This window comes from Periplaneta americana, chromosome 17 (genome assembly GCF_040183065.1).
Source record: "Periplaneta americana isolate PAMFEO1 chromosome 17, P.americana_PAMFEO1_priV1, whole genome shotgun sequence".
In the NCBI taxonomy this organism is placed as follows: Eukaryota; Metazoa; Arthropoda; class Insecta; order Blattodea; family Blattidae; genus Periplaneta; species Periplaneta americana.
Window position 1 is genome coordinate 13790716 of NC_091133.1, and position 21252 is coordinate 13811967.

The 21252-nt window shown below is 37.1% G+C and overlaps 1 protein-coding gene across 2 annotated transcripts; it reads left to right on the top strand.

Moving 5' to 3' along the window:
* Positions 1 to 5469: 5469 nt before the first annotated feature.
* Positions 5470 to 20190, top strand: LOC138692980 (ankyrin repeat domain-containing protein 39-like). Of its 2 annotated transcripts, XM_069816415.1 has the most exons (4): positions 5470 to 6337; positions 10861 to 11167; positions 12526 to 12594; positions 16756 to 20190. In XM_069816415.1, the coding sequence occupies exons 2-4, from the start codon at positions 10892 to 10894 to the stop codon at positions 17278 to 17280; spliced, it is 870 nt and encodes a 289-aa protein (XP_069672516.1). In that variant the 5' UTR covers positions 5470 to 6337; positions 10861 to 10891; the 3' UTR covers positions 17281 to 20190. The 2 variants fall into 2 exon arrangements, with proteins under 2 accessions (XP_069672516.1, XP_069672517.1); XM_069816416.1 differs by lacking the exons at positions 5470 to 6337; positions 12526 to 12594 and having other exon boundaries at positions 9912 to 11167.
* The last annotated feature ends 1062 nt before the right edge of the window (positions 20191 to 21252 follow it).

The window sequence follows — 21252 nt, forward strand, 5'->3', positions numbered from 1 at the left end:
TGTGCCATTTTACTCCGCCAAAACATCTTTTCCTCTGTTATCAAAATTAACACTCAACATCAATGCATAGGCGCTACAATAACTTTACCTACCATTCATTTTTCAATAATCTGTCTCTATATGCCCCGAGAAACTCATTTTACATTGAATGAAATTGAACATAAAATCCTGTTGCAGGTACCTGCTCCATATCTGGTAGTGGGGGATTTCAATGCATCCCACTACTCATGGGGCTAAAATTCCGATGATGACAGAGGAAATAAAATAGCAGTGGTATGTACCCGTCTAAATCTTGTTACCCTGAATTCAGGGGAAGCAACACACCTCTCCTTGGCTTACGGCACATACTCCATGATAGATATCTCCATTTGTAGCCCCGTTTTGTCCACGCATTTCGAATGATATGTGATTCATGACCTATATACACGGTAGTGACCAGTACCCCATTCGAATGCGTGTGTCCGCCATACGTCCTGCGGAATCTCAATCTCCAAACTGGGTTATTAAAAAGGCGGACTGGGTCGAATTTTCGGAGTCAATATCATTCGATGATAACGGACATAAAAGTGTGGACTCCATAGTAGAACATTTCTCAAATGTGGTTATAAAGTCAGCGGAATTATTTTTCCCCGGTCGTCCTGGAGGCCAAAACGCACCTCTGTTCCCTGGTGGGCAGAGATGTAATCCGAGACCGCAAGCGTGCTTTACGCCAAGTTGAGCGCCATCCGACCCAAGAAAATTTTGTCCAGTTTAAACGTCTTCGAGCCAAAACTCGTCGCACTGTGTGCGATGCTAAGAAGACGTCCTGGACAAACTACGTGAATTCATTGAAAAAGAAAGTCGCAGCTAACACGGTATGAGATAACGTCCGTCGTATAATGGGGAAACGTAGTTCTGTAATTCCGGGCCTTCTGAAGAATGGCGTAACGACGACCAGTCCCATAGAAATTGCTGAAATATTTGCAAAATCTTTTGCACAGTTAAGCAGCTCAAATAATTATGTCCCGGAATTTCTAAGAACCAAAGATGCTGCAAAAAACGGATCCTAAATTTTATATCCGATATCATTGAATACTACAATGCACCGTTTACATCCGAGGAGCTGGACGCGGTATTAGACACATTCCCTAGCACATCCTCTGTCCCTGACAACATCCATAACCGCATGCTTCGCCATCTACCACCAGGTGGTAAATCCTTCCTGTTGACAAAGTACAACAAAATCTGGACTGAGGTAATATTTCCATCTTCTTGGCGTTCGGCCATTGTTATCCCCGTCCAGAAACTGGGAAAGGATCCATTTTTGTCTGGAAGCTACAGATAAAATTCTCTTACCAGCTCTGTATGCAACGTTATGGAAAGAGTGATAAGCAAACGCCTGATATGGGTACTCGAATCGGAAGACTGACTATTTAATATCCAATGTGGTTTTCGTAAGCACAGATCAGCCGCAGGCCATCTCGTTCGGCTGGAGACCGCCATTAGAGACGCTGTCCTCAAGAAGAAACATCTTGTGGCGGTCTTCTTTGATCTAGAAAAGGCTTAAGAAACCACATGACAATATGGCATTCTGCAAACTCTGCATGGTTGGGGACTTCGTGGTAGTCTACCAACGTTTATTGCGAAGTTCATGGCAGAGCGGTATTTCCGGGTACAAGTAGGCACCACGCTTTCTAAGGAACATCTCCAAGAAAATGGCGTTCCGCAGGGATCTGTATTAAGCGTTCTTCTTTTCTGCATTGCGATCAATGGAATTGCCCACTATGTGAGTGATCGAGTATCTTCTCTGTTGTACGTTGATGACTTCAGTTTATATTACAGCTCCCGATATCTTCTATCTACTTACGGACAATTGGTTTAGGAAATCCCAGGACTCAGGTAGACAGCGTGCCAGTTTCTCTTGACGAACTAAATGACCATTTTGCAACGGTACAGTCAATAACCTTGGATACGGTCGACAAACAGCAGACAGTTCACGAATTACAAATGACTCCAATTCCGAATAGAGAAATATTTTTCTTCACTTATGTCACAGACACTGAAGTAAGAGCGGCAATAAAACATATTACTTCTAAAGCTGAAGGTGTGGATAATATTAGTATAATATTATTGAAGAAAATATTGGACATAATACTGCCGACATTAACACATATATTCAACGGCTCACTCATAACTTCTACCTACCCGAACCTTTGGAAGGAAACCTTTATCCGTCCGATCCCTAAAATCAAAAGCCCATTATGTGCAAATGATTTCCGTCCAATTAGTATCCTCCTGCTCTATCAAAAGCTCTGGAACATATTGTTCACAAACAACTAATGAACTATCTAACCGAACATGCCTTACTGGGCGAATACCAATCCGGGTTCAGAAATGGACATAGTACGACTACAGCACTACTAAAAGTGAATGAGGATATACGTAAATTAACATTACTGACATTACTTGACTTCAGTGAGGCATTTGATACAGTTGACACGAACCTTCTATTATGTAAATTAAGACTTCTGTATCTTTCTGAAAGTTCTGTTACTTGGTTTGTATCCTACCTTCGCGAACGTCAACAATGTGTCATTGCATGCGATTATTCTTCAAAATGGTGTGTCGTGAAATCTGGAATTCAACAAGGATCAGTTCTCGGACCTTTACTCTTCATGATCTATATTAATGACGTGACTAGTATGATAAAACACTGCAGATACCATATGTATGCTGACGACTTGGAAATTTATTTTGCATTTCCACCCTGACGTGACTAGTGACGCAGTAAACAAAATAAACGAAGACTTAAATTCGATTTCACTGTGGGCACACAAATTTGGATTAAGGTTAAATCGCAAGCAATCGTAATGGGACATAATAGTCTACGACGCACTCTTGATAATAGTACTATACCACATAATAATATTGAATGGGATTATTGTTAAATACAGTGAAACAGTTAAAAAATCTTGGCATTTTTATGGATAGCGATCTCAATTTATTGGAACACTCCAGTAACACACATTTGCAAAAAAATATTTTCTCAACTTCACTCCTTGTTTGATATGAAAGAATTTCTACCACTTAGTCTAAAAAAGAATCTTATTCAGGCGCTTGTAATGCCCCATTTTGATTATTGCGATTCCTTGCTAACTAATTTAAGTTCACTCTGAGAGACTACAACATGTTCATAATGTGTGCATATAATTCATCTGCAATACTCGTAAATTTGATCATATAACACCTTCCCTCCAGTTACTTTCATGGATGCGTCTGAAGGAACGAAGAACAATACATTCACTGTCTCTTCTGTTTAGAATCGTGCATACTTCTACTCCGAATTATCTGTTATCGCGCTTTCAATTTCTTACAACTCTTCGAAACCGACACCAAGCACTTCTTTCTATCCCTCGTCATAGAACGTCTTTATACTCATGTTCCTATACTGTAGAAACTATTGACAAAGGAAATGTAAAAAAAATTATTCAAATGTAAAGGATTTGACCCTACATCAAGAGCACGACTACCTTTTTCACTACGATTCTTTTTGATTGCAGTAATTTCACTTCCATTATGTATTATCAATAGGAGCAGTATTTGCTATCATGGCAGGATTTATCCAATGATACCCTCTATTTACAGGTTTAACTATAAACCCACCTCGCCTCTGGAATTCGTTACCTAATGACGTCAGGGACTGCAGGACTTTATCACAATTCAAAATTAAATTGGAAAATTTTGTCTTAGTTAATGTTTTTTAGGTATTGCTAGAAATATTTATTTGTGTTTTTTTTTCTTTTTCTTTTTTAATCTAGAATAAATTTGCAAGTTTCTTGTTTATATTACTTAATTAGGATAGAATTAATTATGATACTTCATCACTCATTTAAAGTTTGTGTGACTGCAACCTGTGTATATTTTTGTGTGGCTTTACTTTGTTTATAGTGTTTCTCTCTCTCTCTCTCTCTCTCTCTCTCTCTCTATTTCTTGTGTAGCTTTACTTTGTATATAGTGTATTTTTTTGTTTATTTCTATTATTGTATTTGTATTCCTAGTGTTGTGGAAGAGAAGGCCTGATGGCCTTAACTACACCAGAATAAATAAATAAATAAACCAAATAGATAGATAGATAGATAGATAGATAGATAGATAGATAGATAGATAGATAGATAGATAGATAGATAGATAGATAGATAGATAGATAGATAGATAGATAGATAGATAGATAGATAGATAGATAGATAGATAGATAGATAGATAGATAGATAGATAGATAGATAGATAGATAGATAGATAGATAGACAGACAGACAGACAGACAGACAGACAGACAGACAGATAGATAGATAGACAAGCAGGCAGGCAGGTCGGTCGGTCGGTCGGTGGGTGGGTGGGTGGATGGATGGATGAACGGAGAGACAGGTAGGTAGTTAGGTAAGTAGGTAGACAAACAGATAGATGAACGATCGAACCAACAAAGAAAGAACAAATAAATAGATGGATGGATAGATTGGCTGAGTGGATGGGTGTATGGATGGGTATATGAGTGGATGGATCGGTCGATGTATATATGTGTAGATAAATAGGTAATAGGTAGGTAGGTAGGCCTAGGTATCTAGATGAATGGATGGATGGATAGATTGGTAGGTAGATAAGTAGATTTATTCTCTAGGGGTGAAAAGTGTTTTGATGCAACATTTCTAAACAAGGAAATCTTTATTGAAATTCCAATTAGGCCTATATCACAGAATACCTTATTGACTTTAGCGCATTGTTTAGTTTTATTTATTTGTTACAGGAGGATAATTTGGTTTCATGAGGTGGTATCCCGAACTTCAAAGATGAACGTCTTCTCGCAAAGATATCTCTTGAATCTGGGTGCTTTTAGCAGTACGTTCAACTGTCACAAAGAGGACTTCCGTTAATATCTTTTGATTGACATAGGCTAACGTTCTAGCAATTCTCCCTGTGATGGAAGGCTATGAAACTGAATTGACTCATAGATACTAAATATGAACAAAATGTAGCTAGCATAAATCATTTACACTTACAGAAAGATTGAATTCGAAAAACCACTATTCTGTTATCAAATATCAAGAAAACGGCAATGGTAAAGTTTAGCGGTCCCTGCTTAGGTCGTTATTGCATGCATACAAGTACAACGGGATTCAAAAGCACTGCCATAATAAAAGAAGGCTGACGGTTTTATGTATGCAATTGACGGCGTAGTTTACGAAGTCGACACTAGAGTGGCATAAAAAGCGCAATTATATTAATTTGTCTATGATTATATTTACACAATGAACGTCTGTCACTTTAACCTCTCCTTTAAATGTCAGTCGACGGTTCGAACCCCGAAATGAAATTATTCTTTATTATAGGTATATAAAAAGCGCAATTATATTATTTGTCTATGAATATATTTAAACAATGATAATTCTGTTATCAAATATCAAGAAAACGGCAATGGTAAAGTTTAGCGGTCCCTGCTTAGGTCATTATTGCATGCATGCAAGTACAACGGGATTCAAAAGCACTGCCATAATAAAAGAAGGCTGACGGTTTTATGTATGCAATTGACGGCGTAGTTTACGAAGTCGACACTAGAGTGGCATAAAAAGCGCAATTATATTAATTTGTCTATGATTATATTTACACAATGAACGTCTGTCACTCTAACCTCTCCTTTAAATGTCAGTCGACGGTTCGAACCCCGAAATGAAATTATTCTTTATTATAGGTATGTAAAAAGCGCAATTATATTAATTGTCTATGAATATATTTAAACAATGAATCTACATGATTATTTCGAAATTGATATTTTTCTAAATATCGTATAAACATAGGTGACCACGGTGACTAGGAAAACGATCAAACTATATGGCATTTAATTAGTAAACAACCATCTGAATGGATAACAAAAAATATTTAGTTTTTCTCTTTCCATTGATACCAATATCATATTTCTAAGTGTCTCCTAAAGATAGTTATTCAAGTTTTTAATCGGAAAGATTATTTATAGTAACACTGTATTTAAGTTCTGGCTATATACTAGCAGCTTCTAACTTACAAATTTTCACATGACGACAGAGCGAAAGTGATAAAATTGTATCACCAGGGTTCCAATCTTATTGTCGTCAATCTGTTGGCTTGGCGGTCCTGATAACTGATAACCGTTTCTTGAGACCCATGATTCAAGAAGACCGTGACGTGTTCGCAAGAAGGTCATACAGGATATTACGCAGTTAGCTGGTGCTGTTGTGGCCGGAACGTACGTTGTTAGTTTGATTCGTGGCGTCTTTGTGCCTCTTACTTCGTTACCCAGCGTGTGATATTATATTTTCAAACTTGATCAAGTAAGTATTTTGGTGTTTGTTGTTGAGTGTGACGGAAATTTTGATTCTTTACAAGCAAGTGTGTTAATAACCCTTGTTGAATATAAAATAAGGTATGTTACAGCACTTCTATAAATTTTGTAGCCTGTGTATAAGTGTAGTCAAGGTGTTTTGTAGTAGCGGTCTATTTCTAATGTTCATCAGTGGGGGCTAGAATTTTAATGGTTTTGCCCGTCTGGATAGAAATGTTTTGGTAAAACCGTAGTCGGCTAAACTCCAGAACATGGATTGCACCCTTCCCCTCTACCTACCTTGCAACTAGCTACGACTAGCTACTTTCCTTGCAGACTCCTCCCTCTCTCGCGTTCTCACGCTTCATCTCGCTCCGTCCGAGACACACGCCACCTCGAAACATCATGGCGGCCACTGACGATCTCCGCAAACATCGCGCCGACGAAAAAAAAGCGGGGTATCGGGGCTGCAAGCACATGATGAAAAAAGCGAGTGTCGGGGCTGCAAGCCCTGACGAGGGGTGTCGGGCACTGAAAAGTGCCTTTTCGAAAACATGATGCGCATTTTTTTGTGGAACCTCCACTTTCTGTACACGTACTCAGCTAGGCACGAACCCATCATCTTTTTATTCCTATTGCTGCTAGGCATACTTTCCTTAACATGTCTCCACATCGACTCTACTGTGTTCGTGTGGGCACCTGTTTCTGGATCTTTGAAATTTTCCGAATGGTTTACAGTCATGTGACTGTAACCTTCGTCACTCAAAGATTCGTATGCCTAGGGCAAGTGTATGTACTTGCTAATAACCCTTTCTGCTGCAAAAACCGTATCAACTTCCCGATATCGCTGCTAAAGTTATGCATGGCGAAAATATCGACGAACGATTCCATGTTCCTGGTAGAGCAACACAGTCGCACATCCACCCTTTCGCACGTCGGCACAAAACTGTCGCCACGCCAAGATGTCCAGCGCATAGACAAAGCGTCACCTGTTAATTTCGCCACCCCTTCTTTCTCTGATTGGCTTTTCGTGGCTTAAGTCCCGTTAACTCAATGCTCCTTTACTCACCCGCCCGCCCGCCATCTAGTCGCATGAATTTACATTAATTTATGCACTTAAAATACAACTTAAAATCGCTTCATTATAACATATATATCCCTCAACATTATTACAAGCGGAAAAATATTACTTTCATGATGATTTATCTTAAATACCATCACGTCTACACACTAATTTATTCTTGATGATTGACTGACACTTGCAACCCGCATGTTGCACTTTTTTCTTCTTCGTGAACATATATACGAGTTCCGAATTTTTTCTACCAAGAACACGTGTTCTCCAGAGAGACTGCTGAGGATTCCGGCTGCTGAGGACTAGAGGATCAACAATGAAGATGAACAGATGAAGAATAACAACATATACAGCAAGGACATAGAAGAACAGAATACCACCCCATGAAGAGATGAAGAGAGAGAGAGAAAGAGAAGAGAGAAGGAGAGAGAGAGAGTGAGAGAAGACAGGAGGGAAAGGAAGAGGGAAACTACCCTCCAGCAGGTAATTTTTTCCCTCCACAGCTTATGTTGGCATGCCCCTCCACCCTTCATTACCCATAATTCCCACCGTCCCCTAGTGACTTGGGGAGGGGATGGAAGGTGCAATTCAAGGTGGAAAATTTTCCCCCGTAGTCTGTCATAACAGCCTACTTTTTTTTTAAAGCCATATTTCATTATTTTTATTTTTTCAGAAACGAAAATTAGGTAGTCTATACTGAAAGGTGGCAGAAAAAACAGTTCAAATTTCTAAAACCACATGCAATATTACAATTTAAAAATGGCCAAAAATGGATCATTTCTACGAAAAAACAAAAATATTTCTTTTCACAAATGTAACATAATTGTACTTTCATTGTGTAGGTTTGCTTACCTACCATAAAGCGTGTATGCATGCCCTATAAGTACCAAAACATGACGAAAATTTGTAAATACAAAACAAAATAAATTAAATATTGTCCAAAAATTACTTAGACCAGGCCTATTTCGTTTGTATGACGTCATTCCATTTTCGACCAACGAAGTGTAATGAAATTTTGAATTTCAACCAATCATAGTCATATATCGCGTTGATTTTTGCATCTCGATTTATCACTATAAATTTATATCATGGTCATTCTTTTGTTTAGTCAGTGTCGCCACGTGTTTTCCCGTAAATCGATGAGCATGAATCCATTGTACTAAATATAAAGTGCGAAATTCTACTTCAACATTTACATCTTCATCTTCTAGTTTCATGTCCATTTTATCTAAAGAAAATGACAATTAGGTTATTTGTAAATATATTATAAAATGTTTAAATTAAATTATGATTTCAGGAGATAATGAAAATGTATTTCCGTTATAAAAAGAGAAAAGCGCAGTACATGTAATTAACATTGTTAAACCTGTATTTCGCTTTTCTCAATTGGCATTACTGAATAACATCCAATTTCTTTATTGCAGTAATCGATATTCATCTATTTCAACTTCACAATATCTGAATAAGTCAAGTATTCATAAATTTAATATACAATTATTAACATTTTGTGAGCGAATTTTAGGGATATATTATTTACATTTTTATTTTATTCACTAGAAAGTCCCGATAAATTTCTGACCTCTTGTGACATTACTATAGAAAATTTTGATTCACCATTCTACAAAATAGATTTTATTAGATTTTATTAATTTTAACTGCTTGTATTGGCCTTAGCGAACAGTTGGCCATATAAAAAATAGAAAGGTGAAAAACGTTTGTCCTGTGTGATTAACTCTTTTGCAACTGTGTTAAAAGAGTCAGAGACTGTTTATGAATTACTACCTGACATCAGCGGGGTTGAAACATCTTAAGCGTGATACAGGTGGGAAGTGAAGGCGATACTGACCAACAACAATCTGCCCATATTCCTAACATTTTGTGTCTTTTCTGTTTGACAACTTAACTACTAGTGAATCCAGATATTTCTAAACTCAATTTAACCCCAAAATATTTCTAAGGAAAGGAAATACAAAATAAAAAAAAAAGTGAAGACAACCTGGTGCTGTTATTGACACAAAACATGTAGCCAATACTTGGAGAACTGTTAAAACAATTATTGCAATATGACCAAAAATATTTTGTTAAGTATTCCAGCATTATAAACAGTCTTCATCATTAGTGAAAATCGTGCATAGTATGCCAATGCCGTAAAGTATTACCATGACAACTAAAACGTCATGACTTCTAGGCTATTATGAAGGCTTATTTTGTGCTATAAAGTTAATACTATTAAACGAGTTGCCGTGCTATAATATTTAGTAACAGGCCTACATAATTGTTGTCATAGCAACCTCTTTCTTCTACTCATCATTAATTATACATGGCTACTACAAAGGCTTTACCCGATCTACAAAGGCTTTACCCGATTCCATAGCCTTGTATTATGAAAAGTATGAGACATACATTATTGAAACACGGATCCGGTTATTAAGTCCTTCAAGATTAACTGGCAAAGGAGGTACATACACTTGATCTTTGACAAACACCCATAGAAAAGGTCACAGGGAGTCAGATCTGGCGACCGAGGAGGCCAACAGAGAACACACCGATCGTGTAGATGGGGCTCCACCACATTTCCATCTGGAAGTGCGTGAGTTTCTTAATGAGCATCTACCACAACGTTGGTGTGGACGGGCTTCTAACAACGATCGGTGTGTTCTCCGTTAGCCTCCTCGGTCGCCAGATCTGACTCCCTGTGATTTTTTTCTATGGGGGTTTGTCAAAGATCAAGTGTATGTACCTCCTTTGCCAGTTAATCTTGAAGAACTTAAAAACCGGATCCGTGCGGCAGTGGCTACAGTTGATCGTGATATGCTCCAGCGGATGTGGCAGGAGTTAGAGTACCGAGTGGATGTTTGTCGCGTGACGCGAGGAGGTCACATCGAGCACTTGTAGCAGTTGATGGACCAAAAACTTGATGAGTTTCTCTTTTTATTGGTATAACTTTCAATAATGTATGTCTCATACTTTTCATAATACAAGGCTATGGAATCGAGTAAAGCCTTTGAAGTAGCCCTGTAAATCTGATGTCATTTTTTTATTAATTGTTTTATAATGCTGTCGTACAAAAAATAACATATGAAACACGTTTATAATGTTAATTGGTTATTGTACTCGTCAAGACTAGAAAACAAGCGATGCTCATTTCCTAAAAATTGATTCGCGCAACAGGATTGTAACCAAGCGGGAGAAACCTCTACCAATGCAACGAGAAAACTCCTAAAATTATTCTTAACCTCGTATATGTGTAACCTAATGCACAAAACACCACATCGTACAGGATGATCATAACTAAAAGAATAGTAAGCTGTAAGTAGACTGCAGTTTGATTTCATTTCTTTCAGGTGACGTTTAAAATATTTAGGTAGTGTTTTCCACTCATTCATTATAGTTTCTATAAAGCAGATAAAGTAGCTGTTAACAGAAGGTTACTAGTGATTTCTGAATAGTATTTGAAGGTTTCTCTGTTGTTCTTGCCTTCTGGTGTGCATGATGGCAAAACCCAACCCAATCCCTGAGCTCAAACAGCGGGTGAAGACCCTGGAGGGACAGGTACGTCTGCTGCTTCCTCTCATAGAGGAGGTAAGGCTCCTCAAAGAGAGGATGGACTCGTGGTCCCTGCATGGCCTGGAGGCAAGGAAGGAAGAGGAAAAAGTAGGGAGCAGCAACGACTTTAAGGAGCTGCAGGAGAGATTGAATCTGAAAGACAGGGAATTGAGGCAGACGCAAGCTGAACTGGAAAAGCTGAAAGAAGAATCGGAAAGGGTAAGAGATACGCTGTTGCTATATTTATAGTTACTACTGAACACCTTATATTGGGTCACAGTAAGGCTTTATTCCACAGAACTACTTGCTTGCACCATGCATTCACAAAATGAGTGACGAAGGAAGTTGAAAAAGAGTTAAGACCAATTTGTAGCCATGTACAGTAGATTATTTTACGACGCTTTATCAACATCTAAGGTTATTTAACTTCTGAATGAGATGAAGGTGATAATGCCGGTGAAATGAATCCATGGTCCAACACCGAAAGTTACCCAGCATTTGCTCATATTGGGTTGAGGGAAAACCCCGAACAAACCTCAACCAGGTAACTTTCCCCGACCGGGAATCGAACCCGGGCCACCTGGCCAGATGCACTGACCGTTACTCCACAGGTGTGGACAGCCATGTACAAAATGCGAAGATAGAATTAGAAATGTCTTGTTTGATATAATACATTCAGTAATTGGTTGTGTGTTATTCTGTTTGTCATCTTACTGTCACCCATAGGCGGAGTTATGGAGGGAGGGGGGCATGAGGGGCACTGCCTTCCCAAACTTGTCTGAACTCTTTTTTATTCTATTAACGTTAGGAAATATTTAATTCAAAAAATCTTTTTTGCTTTTGTTTATGATTAAGTTTATGTGCTTAAATTGACGAATTAATGTCTTCAGACCATGTGTCTGACTAATATTTATTTTAAATTTCTGAATGTATAAGAATTCCTATACCTCATTTCAGGAATGGAAGCACTGTAATGTTTCTTTTGTAACAGCCTGTACTCATGTGTTGGAAGTCTGCAGCTGTTCAGGCCGCCACTTAGAGAAATATGAATAACATACAACACCACAATGCAGAAAAAAGAAAAGTGATCCCGTTATAATGTGTAAACTTAAAGACGAGATTAAATAAATTAGAGTTTACATTTCGTATGATATCTTCAGGAAGGTAAACGTCATATAAAAAAGTTTCTGTTAGCACTGTAAGCCACACATGCCTACATAATTAACACGGTTAAGATCAATCAATTATTTTTTTAAGGTATGGCCTATTATAATTTGTAGTAGACCTACAGTTCAAGTCCTATACAACTCGGTCCAAAACATTCTGGATGTGGATGTAACACTGTAAGAAACATGCCCTCGAAAATACCTTTATTAAATAATCATATTCCGATATACTGTACTACGATTAAGCTATAACGGGGGGAGGAGGTAAATGATGTCCCCCATAACCCCGTTATATGGGGATTCTATAGTTTTGCTTGCCCCCCCCCCCCCCAAGGAAACGGTTCTCTCTCCGCCTATGCTGCCACCTTACTGACTGGGGTATGTCTGAACCTGATTCCTTTGTGGTTACAGAAGGAAGCAGAACTGAGACACTTGAAGCAGAAATTTGAAGAACAGCAGTTACGGCTCCAACAGGAGGAAGTAAGTGATGAGCTGTTACCATGGTTACAGACACAGTAACTGGGCAGTTGAGGGTACATTAAAGATTGGACACTAAGTACGAAAAATTCAAAATAGACTGACAAACAGACACTAAAGCGGGTTCAAAATGGACACTTAATTAAATTATAAGTATGGGTACTCCATTATACAGGGTGTTATAAAAACTATCCAATTTTTAGGAGGTACTAGTATGCATCAAAACAAGAAAAAAAAAAGTCTCTATAAACATCGGTCCCACAACACATACTTTCTGAGATCTGAACAAGTGTTCATAAGAAGTGCTTAATGTGACGTCAATTCATAGCAATGCATTCCTCTGCCCTTCAGTGTAAGGAAGCACGCACTCTTTGAAATTGACCTGTTGTTCTAGATAACCAAAAGTCTAGGGGATTTAGATTTGAGGAACGAACAGGCAGAGGTGTGGGGCCTCCCCTATCAATCCAGCAGTCCTGAAATGTCAGCATCAGGTGTTCACACTCATTACGGAAAAATGTGCTGGTTGTGCCATCATGCATGAACCACATCTGTAGTCCTTGCTGACATGGCACATACTCCAGCAGTCCATACCTGTGGAGTAACGGTCAGCGCGTCTGGCCGCGAAACCAGGTGGCCCGGGTTCGAATCCCGTTCGGGGCAAGTTACCTGGTTGAGGTTTTTTCCAGGGTTTTCCCTCAACCCAATACGAGCAAATGCTGGGTAACTTTCGGTGCTGGACCCCGGACTCATTTCACCGGCATTATCACCTTAATTTCATTCAGACGCTAAATAACCTAGATGTTGATACAGCGTCGTAAAATAACCCAATAAAATAAAAAAAAATAAATACTCCAGCAAGGTAGGCAATATGTTAATAACAGAGTCCTGATAACGGGCCCCAGTTAATCTCTGTACTACCCCTATAAATTTATCGCCAAGAACGCCTGCCCATAAGTTGGTTGAGAATCAGTGCTGATGCCTTATTTCTTCAACTACATGGGAATTTTCACCAACGAAAATTACGAAAATTAACAACACCATCTCTGCTGAACCCCGCTCATATCCGCAACGAAACTTTTGTTTTCAGTATGTCTTGCGAAATATCAGTATTCCATGCCATGGGTGTCAACTATGGTATGATTATCTGATAGTCTGCTGTATTACAGGGCAGAAAAATGCATTGTCATAAATGGACGTCACATTGAGCACCTCCTATGAACAAGTGTTGAGATCTCAGAAAGTATGTGTTGCAGGACCCATGTTTATTAGATATTTCTTTCTTGTTTTGATCCATACTATCACCTCAGAAAATAGTGGGTACTTTTTTTTAACGTCCTGTATAGTCTGTCACTACGCAATGACTATAACAGTACTGCCAATATCTGAGAGACGAAAAGGGCGATAGCTAAGTGACAGGAGCCCGAGGACTGTGACAAGGTTAGAGGAAAGAAGAGGACATTGCTATTCCATTTATCTACATTAAAGTTGTAATGAAAGAATATGCATGAAAATAGAAATTGAATGTTCTAGTAAACCAGTAAGCAATGGCTGAACTGTGAAATCGGCTTTGCGTCATAGGACATAACAGTTCACAAGTATATATTATTTTCTGAATTTTCATTTGAGGATCCTCGGTAATGAAAAATATTCTGAGTCCTAGGAAATGATTTCTATGTAACAATGTAATTGGCAATATACCCAGCCTGCTATGGATTATGTACTGGGAGAATAGATGAGCCATGCCCCCTTTCTTTTATCTTTAATAATGAAAATCTGGATTGCATACTGGGAGGGCAGGTCTAGAACAGTGGTTCCCAAAGTATGGGTCGCTACACCCTGGATTGTCAAGTAAAGAGCTGAGGGATGGATTGTAAAATAAAACAATGTGTTATTGACATACATTTATGTTGTACAACGTTGAATATAACAATAGAAAAATGTTTCAATAGTTATAAATTAAAAATAATAAAAGCAATAATTGTTCCAGTTTTTCAGAAAGAAGCTTTTCAAATCTGTACTCTGTATTCGATATAATCACAGTGATATTGTTTACAAGTTCGAGTTTTTTCGCGTTTGTTTTGATGGCAGTAATGGACGTGAATCTTATATTTACCATAAATACAACCTTGCAAGTACTAATTATGAAGAATTACTAGCTTATTTTGCAAGTCCGAGATATTTTTGTATTCCTTTGATGCAAAACTGGTCAGTGCTCTGCGAAAAAAAATTTCATACATGTAGTTTAACCATTCCATCATTCATTCGTAGTGTTCTGTCCAAGGGCAGGTTTTTCACTGCAAGTTCTGCACTCTCCAATCTTTCCTTTTTTCTATCTTCCCCTTAGTTTCCACATGCGATAAATTTTAATGTCGTCTATCACTTGATGGATGGATGGATGGATGGATGGATGGATGGATGGTTGGGTAGATAGGTAGGTAGGCGGACAGACAGATAACATTTATAGTTCAACATGCATGAGATATATATTTGTGAAAAATATAGCTCAAATATAGCTTACCTCATACATGATACATTCAATGCAAAAACAACAGTAACTTATCGCCAATGGATATAATTATATGATGAATATGGTAAACTTAAATAATTGATAGAGTTGAATGATTCAATTCCTGTTGCTTTAACAATTTTGAATCTAAATTTAATCAATTTAAAGACATTGTTACATAAACATAGTTCAAGTTTAGCATTTTCATGACCAAAATGTCAATGTTGAAGAGGGAACTATTCTATTACAGATAGATTTGGCTGCAAATTTTTTCAATTAAATATCAAGACGAGGTTCAATCAGCATACTGCAACCAAGAGCAAGTGACGGTTTTTCTTGTTGTGTCTGTCTTACGAACAACAAACATTCTTTTGCAACTCTGAGTAACTATCGGTCACGTGACAAGTATTCTATTCGGTGCATTTTAAAGAATAATATTTGAGTAGACCAACCTGACACAAGGTTATCCATCATTTAAGAAGCTGCTGGTTTGTAGTGATGGAGCAGCCCAACAGGTTATAAACAGGTCCATATGCTCTGAACCTGCTTTTCACTGTACAAGGTTTGGAATTTCAGTGGAATGGAATTTTATGACAAGACATCGAAAAGGCACCGTTGATGAGTGGGAACTATTCTTGAATAGCCATTGTGGCAGGCTGTCAAAGGAAGGAAGATAGTATTAAACTCAGCAGAAGATTGCTAGACATTTGAAACGTGGCAAAACATGGCTGCTATACCAAAACTCAAATCACAACACTACGTCAGAACTCCGAACACAGGCTGTACCGTCAAATCTGTCCACTTAGATAAAACTTAAATGGGATGAAAAAAATTGAAGATGGCAATAAAATAAGAATCGCATTCTTAAAAACAGTTTCAGGTAACCAAGCAAAGGTGTTCAAGCTGAATGTTAAAATAAAAATCTAATTTTTACAAACTACAAACGAAGTATTGATGATTATAAAAAAAAAAAGAATAATTTTCGTTTTATTTCCTATCGCAAAACTTTATAGAGCTAAAACCATGAATCCATTTTTAATAAACCACAACTGTTACAAAAACATGTCAATACCGTTACACGCATTATTATTTTGTTATACCTTGATACACCTAATGATTCACCATATTTCTATTTTGAGAATCTTTACCAATATTTTGGGTATATTGTAAATTATTTTCACTTCTTAACATTCTGACACATCACAGAGTTTTACAAATTAATTCAGTAAGTTAAATGTTGTCTTCATTTGTTGTCACACCAGGCACAGCTTTTTAAGGGAATATCTATATTAGTCAGAGCAAGAAAACATAGAAATATCTATATTTGTCATCAATCAACTTTCTAATTTATTTTTCTGTGGTTGCAGCTTAAGACCTAGCCTTATATTTTAATGACGTTTTCTTCAGTCCTTAACTACCATGGGAGTTGTAAATATTGCATGATTGTTTCCAGATGTCATATCTGTTACAATGGATTGACACTACTGTCACTACTACCGACATTGCTGTAGTTATGGCTACTGTCAATACTACTGACATTACTGTAGTTACTGCTATTGTCACTACTACTGCCATCAGCTAGTCTGCTTCACACACCCTAGTGGAACTGTCACCTCGCTGACTGAGCTTCCTCTGACCAGAGTGTTTTGTCACTGCAGGAGCACAGAGCTGCAGCTGAGGTCAGGGCCGACCTAGATGAGACAGACAGCGAAGGCAGGACTCAGCTACACCGGGCAGCGGAGCGGGGGGACACACACACGGTGCAGCTGCTCCTAGACACAGGCAGCCTAGTGAACGCCGTGGATCTTCACAGCTACACGCCCTTGTACCTAGCAGCACGTGAAGGCCACCAGGGTGCATGCAGGGCACTGCTGGCTGCCGGGGCGCGGATGGACGTGAAGACACGATTAGCTGGCTGCACTGCTCTGCATGGGGCAGCATGGTATGGACAACGTGCAGTGTGTCAGCTGCTGCTGACAGCTGGGGCGCGGCCCAGTGAGCCTGATGACAGAGACCAGTGGACTGCACTACACTGGGCAGCATGTAAAGGTCACGCCCCAGTGGTGCAACTGTTGTTGCAGTATGGTGCTGAGAGGAGGGCGAGGGATAAGAAGGGACGGACGGCCCTGGACTTGGCGCGTGACAACAGGCACCCAGAAGTGGCGGATATGCTGGAGGACTGAGCAGGCGCAGTGCTGCCAACACGACAGCAATACCATTATATCACAGTAACCAGCGGGAATGTGTTGTGTTGGCATCACTGCTCTGCATGTAATGCTACTACTTCATTCTTGGAATGTAGGCTTTCACTACTTCATTGCTCTAGGCTGTCGTTACTACCGTGTTGTGTCAATAATAAATAGTTGATAAGTTTGCACCTTGACATGTCACTGACACCTTGTCAGTATTATTATTATTATTATTATTATTATTATTATTATTATTATTATTATTATTAACAACCAGTTACCTTTTATGTGTCGGCGATATGATTTAGAAATCATTAACGAATGTGTTTGGATTGAAATTAAAATGGCTGATGGTATTAATTTATTAACTGGAAATCATTACTTCCCACCTGATTTCGGTCATAATCACTTAAAATCTTATCTCAATTTTCTTGAAAAAAACCTTGATACTCATAATTTTAGAATAGTAATTATTGGCGATTTCAATTGTCCTGGTATGGATTGGTCAACTGGTTTTAATCTTAATGATACTCATTACTACTCTAAAATTAAGTCCGGTGATTTATATTCCTCGTCTTGCCTTCTGGGATTAAATCAAATTAATTTTACTGTTTCAAGTAAAAATCTGCTTGATCTTGTGTTTACTAATATCATTAACAGTACAGTAAAACTAGCCAATCATTCTCTAGTTTTGGAGGACTTTTATCATCCATCTATCTCCATTAATCTTGAGATTGGAATTTCATATATCAGACTACTGATGTTAACGTTGCTACTAACTCGTTATCTCAAATTATGAACAGTGCTATATCTCTTGCTGTTCCTGTCACCTTCGTAAAAAAATCGCACTATCCTAAATGGTTTTCAAATAGCTTGCGTATACTTATTAAGAAAAAGAACAAAGCATATAGAAATTTTAAGAAATTCAAAACTGATCATCATTATCAAATTTTTTCCAATTACAGAAAACAAGTTGAAGCTATGATTAAATCTGATAAATTTAAATGGTTACAATCCATTAATGAAAATTCGAAGACTGAACCCAAGAAATTTTGGAAATATGTAGAATCTTTTCGAAAATCCAATAATTATCCCATCGAATTATTAATAAATGGAGTTCACATTACTGATCAGAAAGAAATTGCTAATGCATTTGCTAATCAATTTAAATCGATTCAAAAACAGCCTAATTCTAATCTCTGTTTGTTGGATTATAATTCTACTGACTTCTTATCCTTACCTAAAATTGCAGTTCATGGCGTTTCATTAGCCATAAAAAAAAAGCTTAAACCTAATAAATCCAAGGGCACTGATGGCATTCCTAATTTTATTATTAAGGGATGTTCTAATATTCTAATACCCGTTTTAACTTTTATATTTAATTAAATTTATTAACCGATAGATACCCTATGCTTTGGAAAGAAGCATCCATTATTCCTATCTTTAAGAATGGTAAAAAAAAATGTTTCCAATTATGGACCCATTTCAATATTAAACAATTTGTCAAAAATTTTTGAAAAATAATCCACAAACATGTTTCATTTTATGTTAAGAATAAAATTAATTCAGCCCAACATAGTTTTACTAAAGGTAAATCAACAACTACAAACTTAGTATCCTACCTTAATCTTGTTATGCCTGTTGTTGAAACGCAAGGTCAAATTGACTCAATTTATATCGATTTTAGCAAAGCGTTTGATATTGTACCTCATTATATTTTGATAAATAAATTAAAAAACTTTGGTCTCTCTTCTAACTACGTGAGCTGGTTTGAAAACTATTTAACTAATAGACAATGTTGTATTCGTCTAGGTGATTCTCTCTCGGACCCATTTAATTGTTTATGTGGAGTTCCCCAAGGATCTACATTGGGCCCTCTATTATTTTTATTATTTATAGATTACATATGTAAAAGAATAAGTTCAAACTACCTGTTATTTGCTGATGATCTCAAAATCTTTCGCTCAATAAATAGTCCTGCCGATTGCCAAACTCTTCAAAATGTTATTAACTCTATTGAACTTTGGTCTGACAATTATGGAATGAAAATTAATGAAACAAAAACTTTTGTCATTTCGTACTCACAAAAAACTACTTCCATAAAATTTAAGTATTCTCTTAACAACGTCTGTATTATTAGGAAAAATTCTATTAAAGATCTTGGTGTATTACTCGATTTTAAATTATACTTTCACGATCATGTTCAATATATTTATAATCATTCAATAAGAATGCTTGGTTTAATAAGGTCTATAACTTATTCTTTTTCTACTCCAGAGTCACTATTAATTCTATACTTTACTTTGGTTCGATCTAAACTTGAATATGCATCTGTAGCATGGAATTCCGTTACTTCAACTGATTCAGTTAAATTGGAAAATATTCAAAGAAAATTTATTTCTTTATGTGCTTTTCGATTTATACCCAATTCCTCTGACTTTAACTATGAGATTACCTGTAAATATTTTAACTGTTGTAGCCTTTATTCTAGACGTCAAAATCTTGATTATCAATTTTTTTTGCAAAGTTATCAAGGGTGATATTGATTGTGAGTCTATCATAAACAATATCAGCCTTCGTGTTCCTACAAAAGGTTTAAGATTTCAAAAAAAATTTTATAACAGAAATTCAAAATCACTTTCTCCAGTCTGTAGATGCATAAAATATGCCAATTTGCATGGGCACAATTTAGATCCTTTTAAGGTATAGTTTCGTTTTGATTATTAGTATTTACTGTTCTTGTTCTCAATTTTATTTATGTACGTTTTTGTTTATTTAAGATATTATTTATTTTGTTTTTGCACCTTTGTATCTTCTGTTTGTTTTGTGCTGAACTATAATTGGCCTCTGGCTGTTGTTCAGCACACAAATATTAATAATAAATAAATAAATTATCATTATTATTGTTATTATTATTATTATGATTATTATTATTATTAGTATCATCATCATCTGAATGTGATTATCATTGTATCGATCTCTGTTAGTCTATTAAAATGTGTACACAACCTTACACTATTCAAATAATATGAAACATTTGTTTATGTTGGTATCACTATCTGTGTAAAACATGAAGTTTCGTATTACGGTAGAATTGTAATACGCCACTTATCCTTCAGCAACTCATTTAGTCTATTTGAACCACAGTAAGTAGGCTATGTTTTCTCGCCCTGCCTAATAATCTAGATACGTCACTGACTGCCACTGTGTTACTGCTGCTCACATGCACAACAATACTGCGGCCATTTTGTAAGTATAAGCTTTTATATTTTTTATTTTTTATGTCTACTTATATGCACAATGCCCATTTGAGGACAAACCTTAGTGTTGGCATCACTGTTCCTGCACGAAACAGTGCCTAGAAACTTGTCTTTGTTATGTAGATAAACTACGCCACTGATAACTTGGGAAACTCAAACATGATTTACGGTAGGCCTATAGTATGTAGTGACCGCCATATTGGAAAGGGAGTAAGTGAAATTAAACATAATTTATATCTCACGAAATGCGAAGAATTAAACTTACTATTATACCTATCAATATGCCTATTCTAGTAGCCTGTACCCCTGCCTATGGAATAAGACATTTGCAATTATAGTGCATATTGCATCGGACACCCCTGAAAAAATGTTGACATTCAGTGTTTGCACATAGCTTACATAATTAACGTCAGGCATAAATAAGCCTGATTTATTCTTTCCATTCACCTCAGTGATGACGTCAGTATGTGGTACGGGCATGAGTTTCTTCAGTGTGTTTTTTTTTTGTTTTAATATTACCCTTCAATCGATTTAGTCCTACATTACACAAGAATGAGTCTAGAAACGGAAAAGGCAGTCTCGAAGAAATTATTCGAGCAACAAGTTATACCCGCATAATATTAGGCCTTCTTTAGGCATAGCACCTACCTATATATTTACGAGTTCAATTTCCAGTTTGTAATTTGGTAGGCCTGCAACTTCTGAC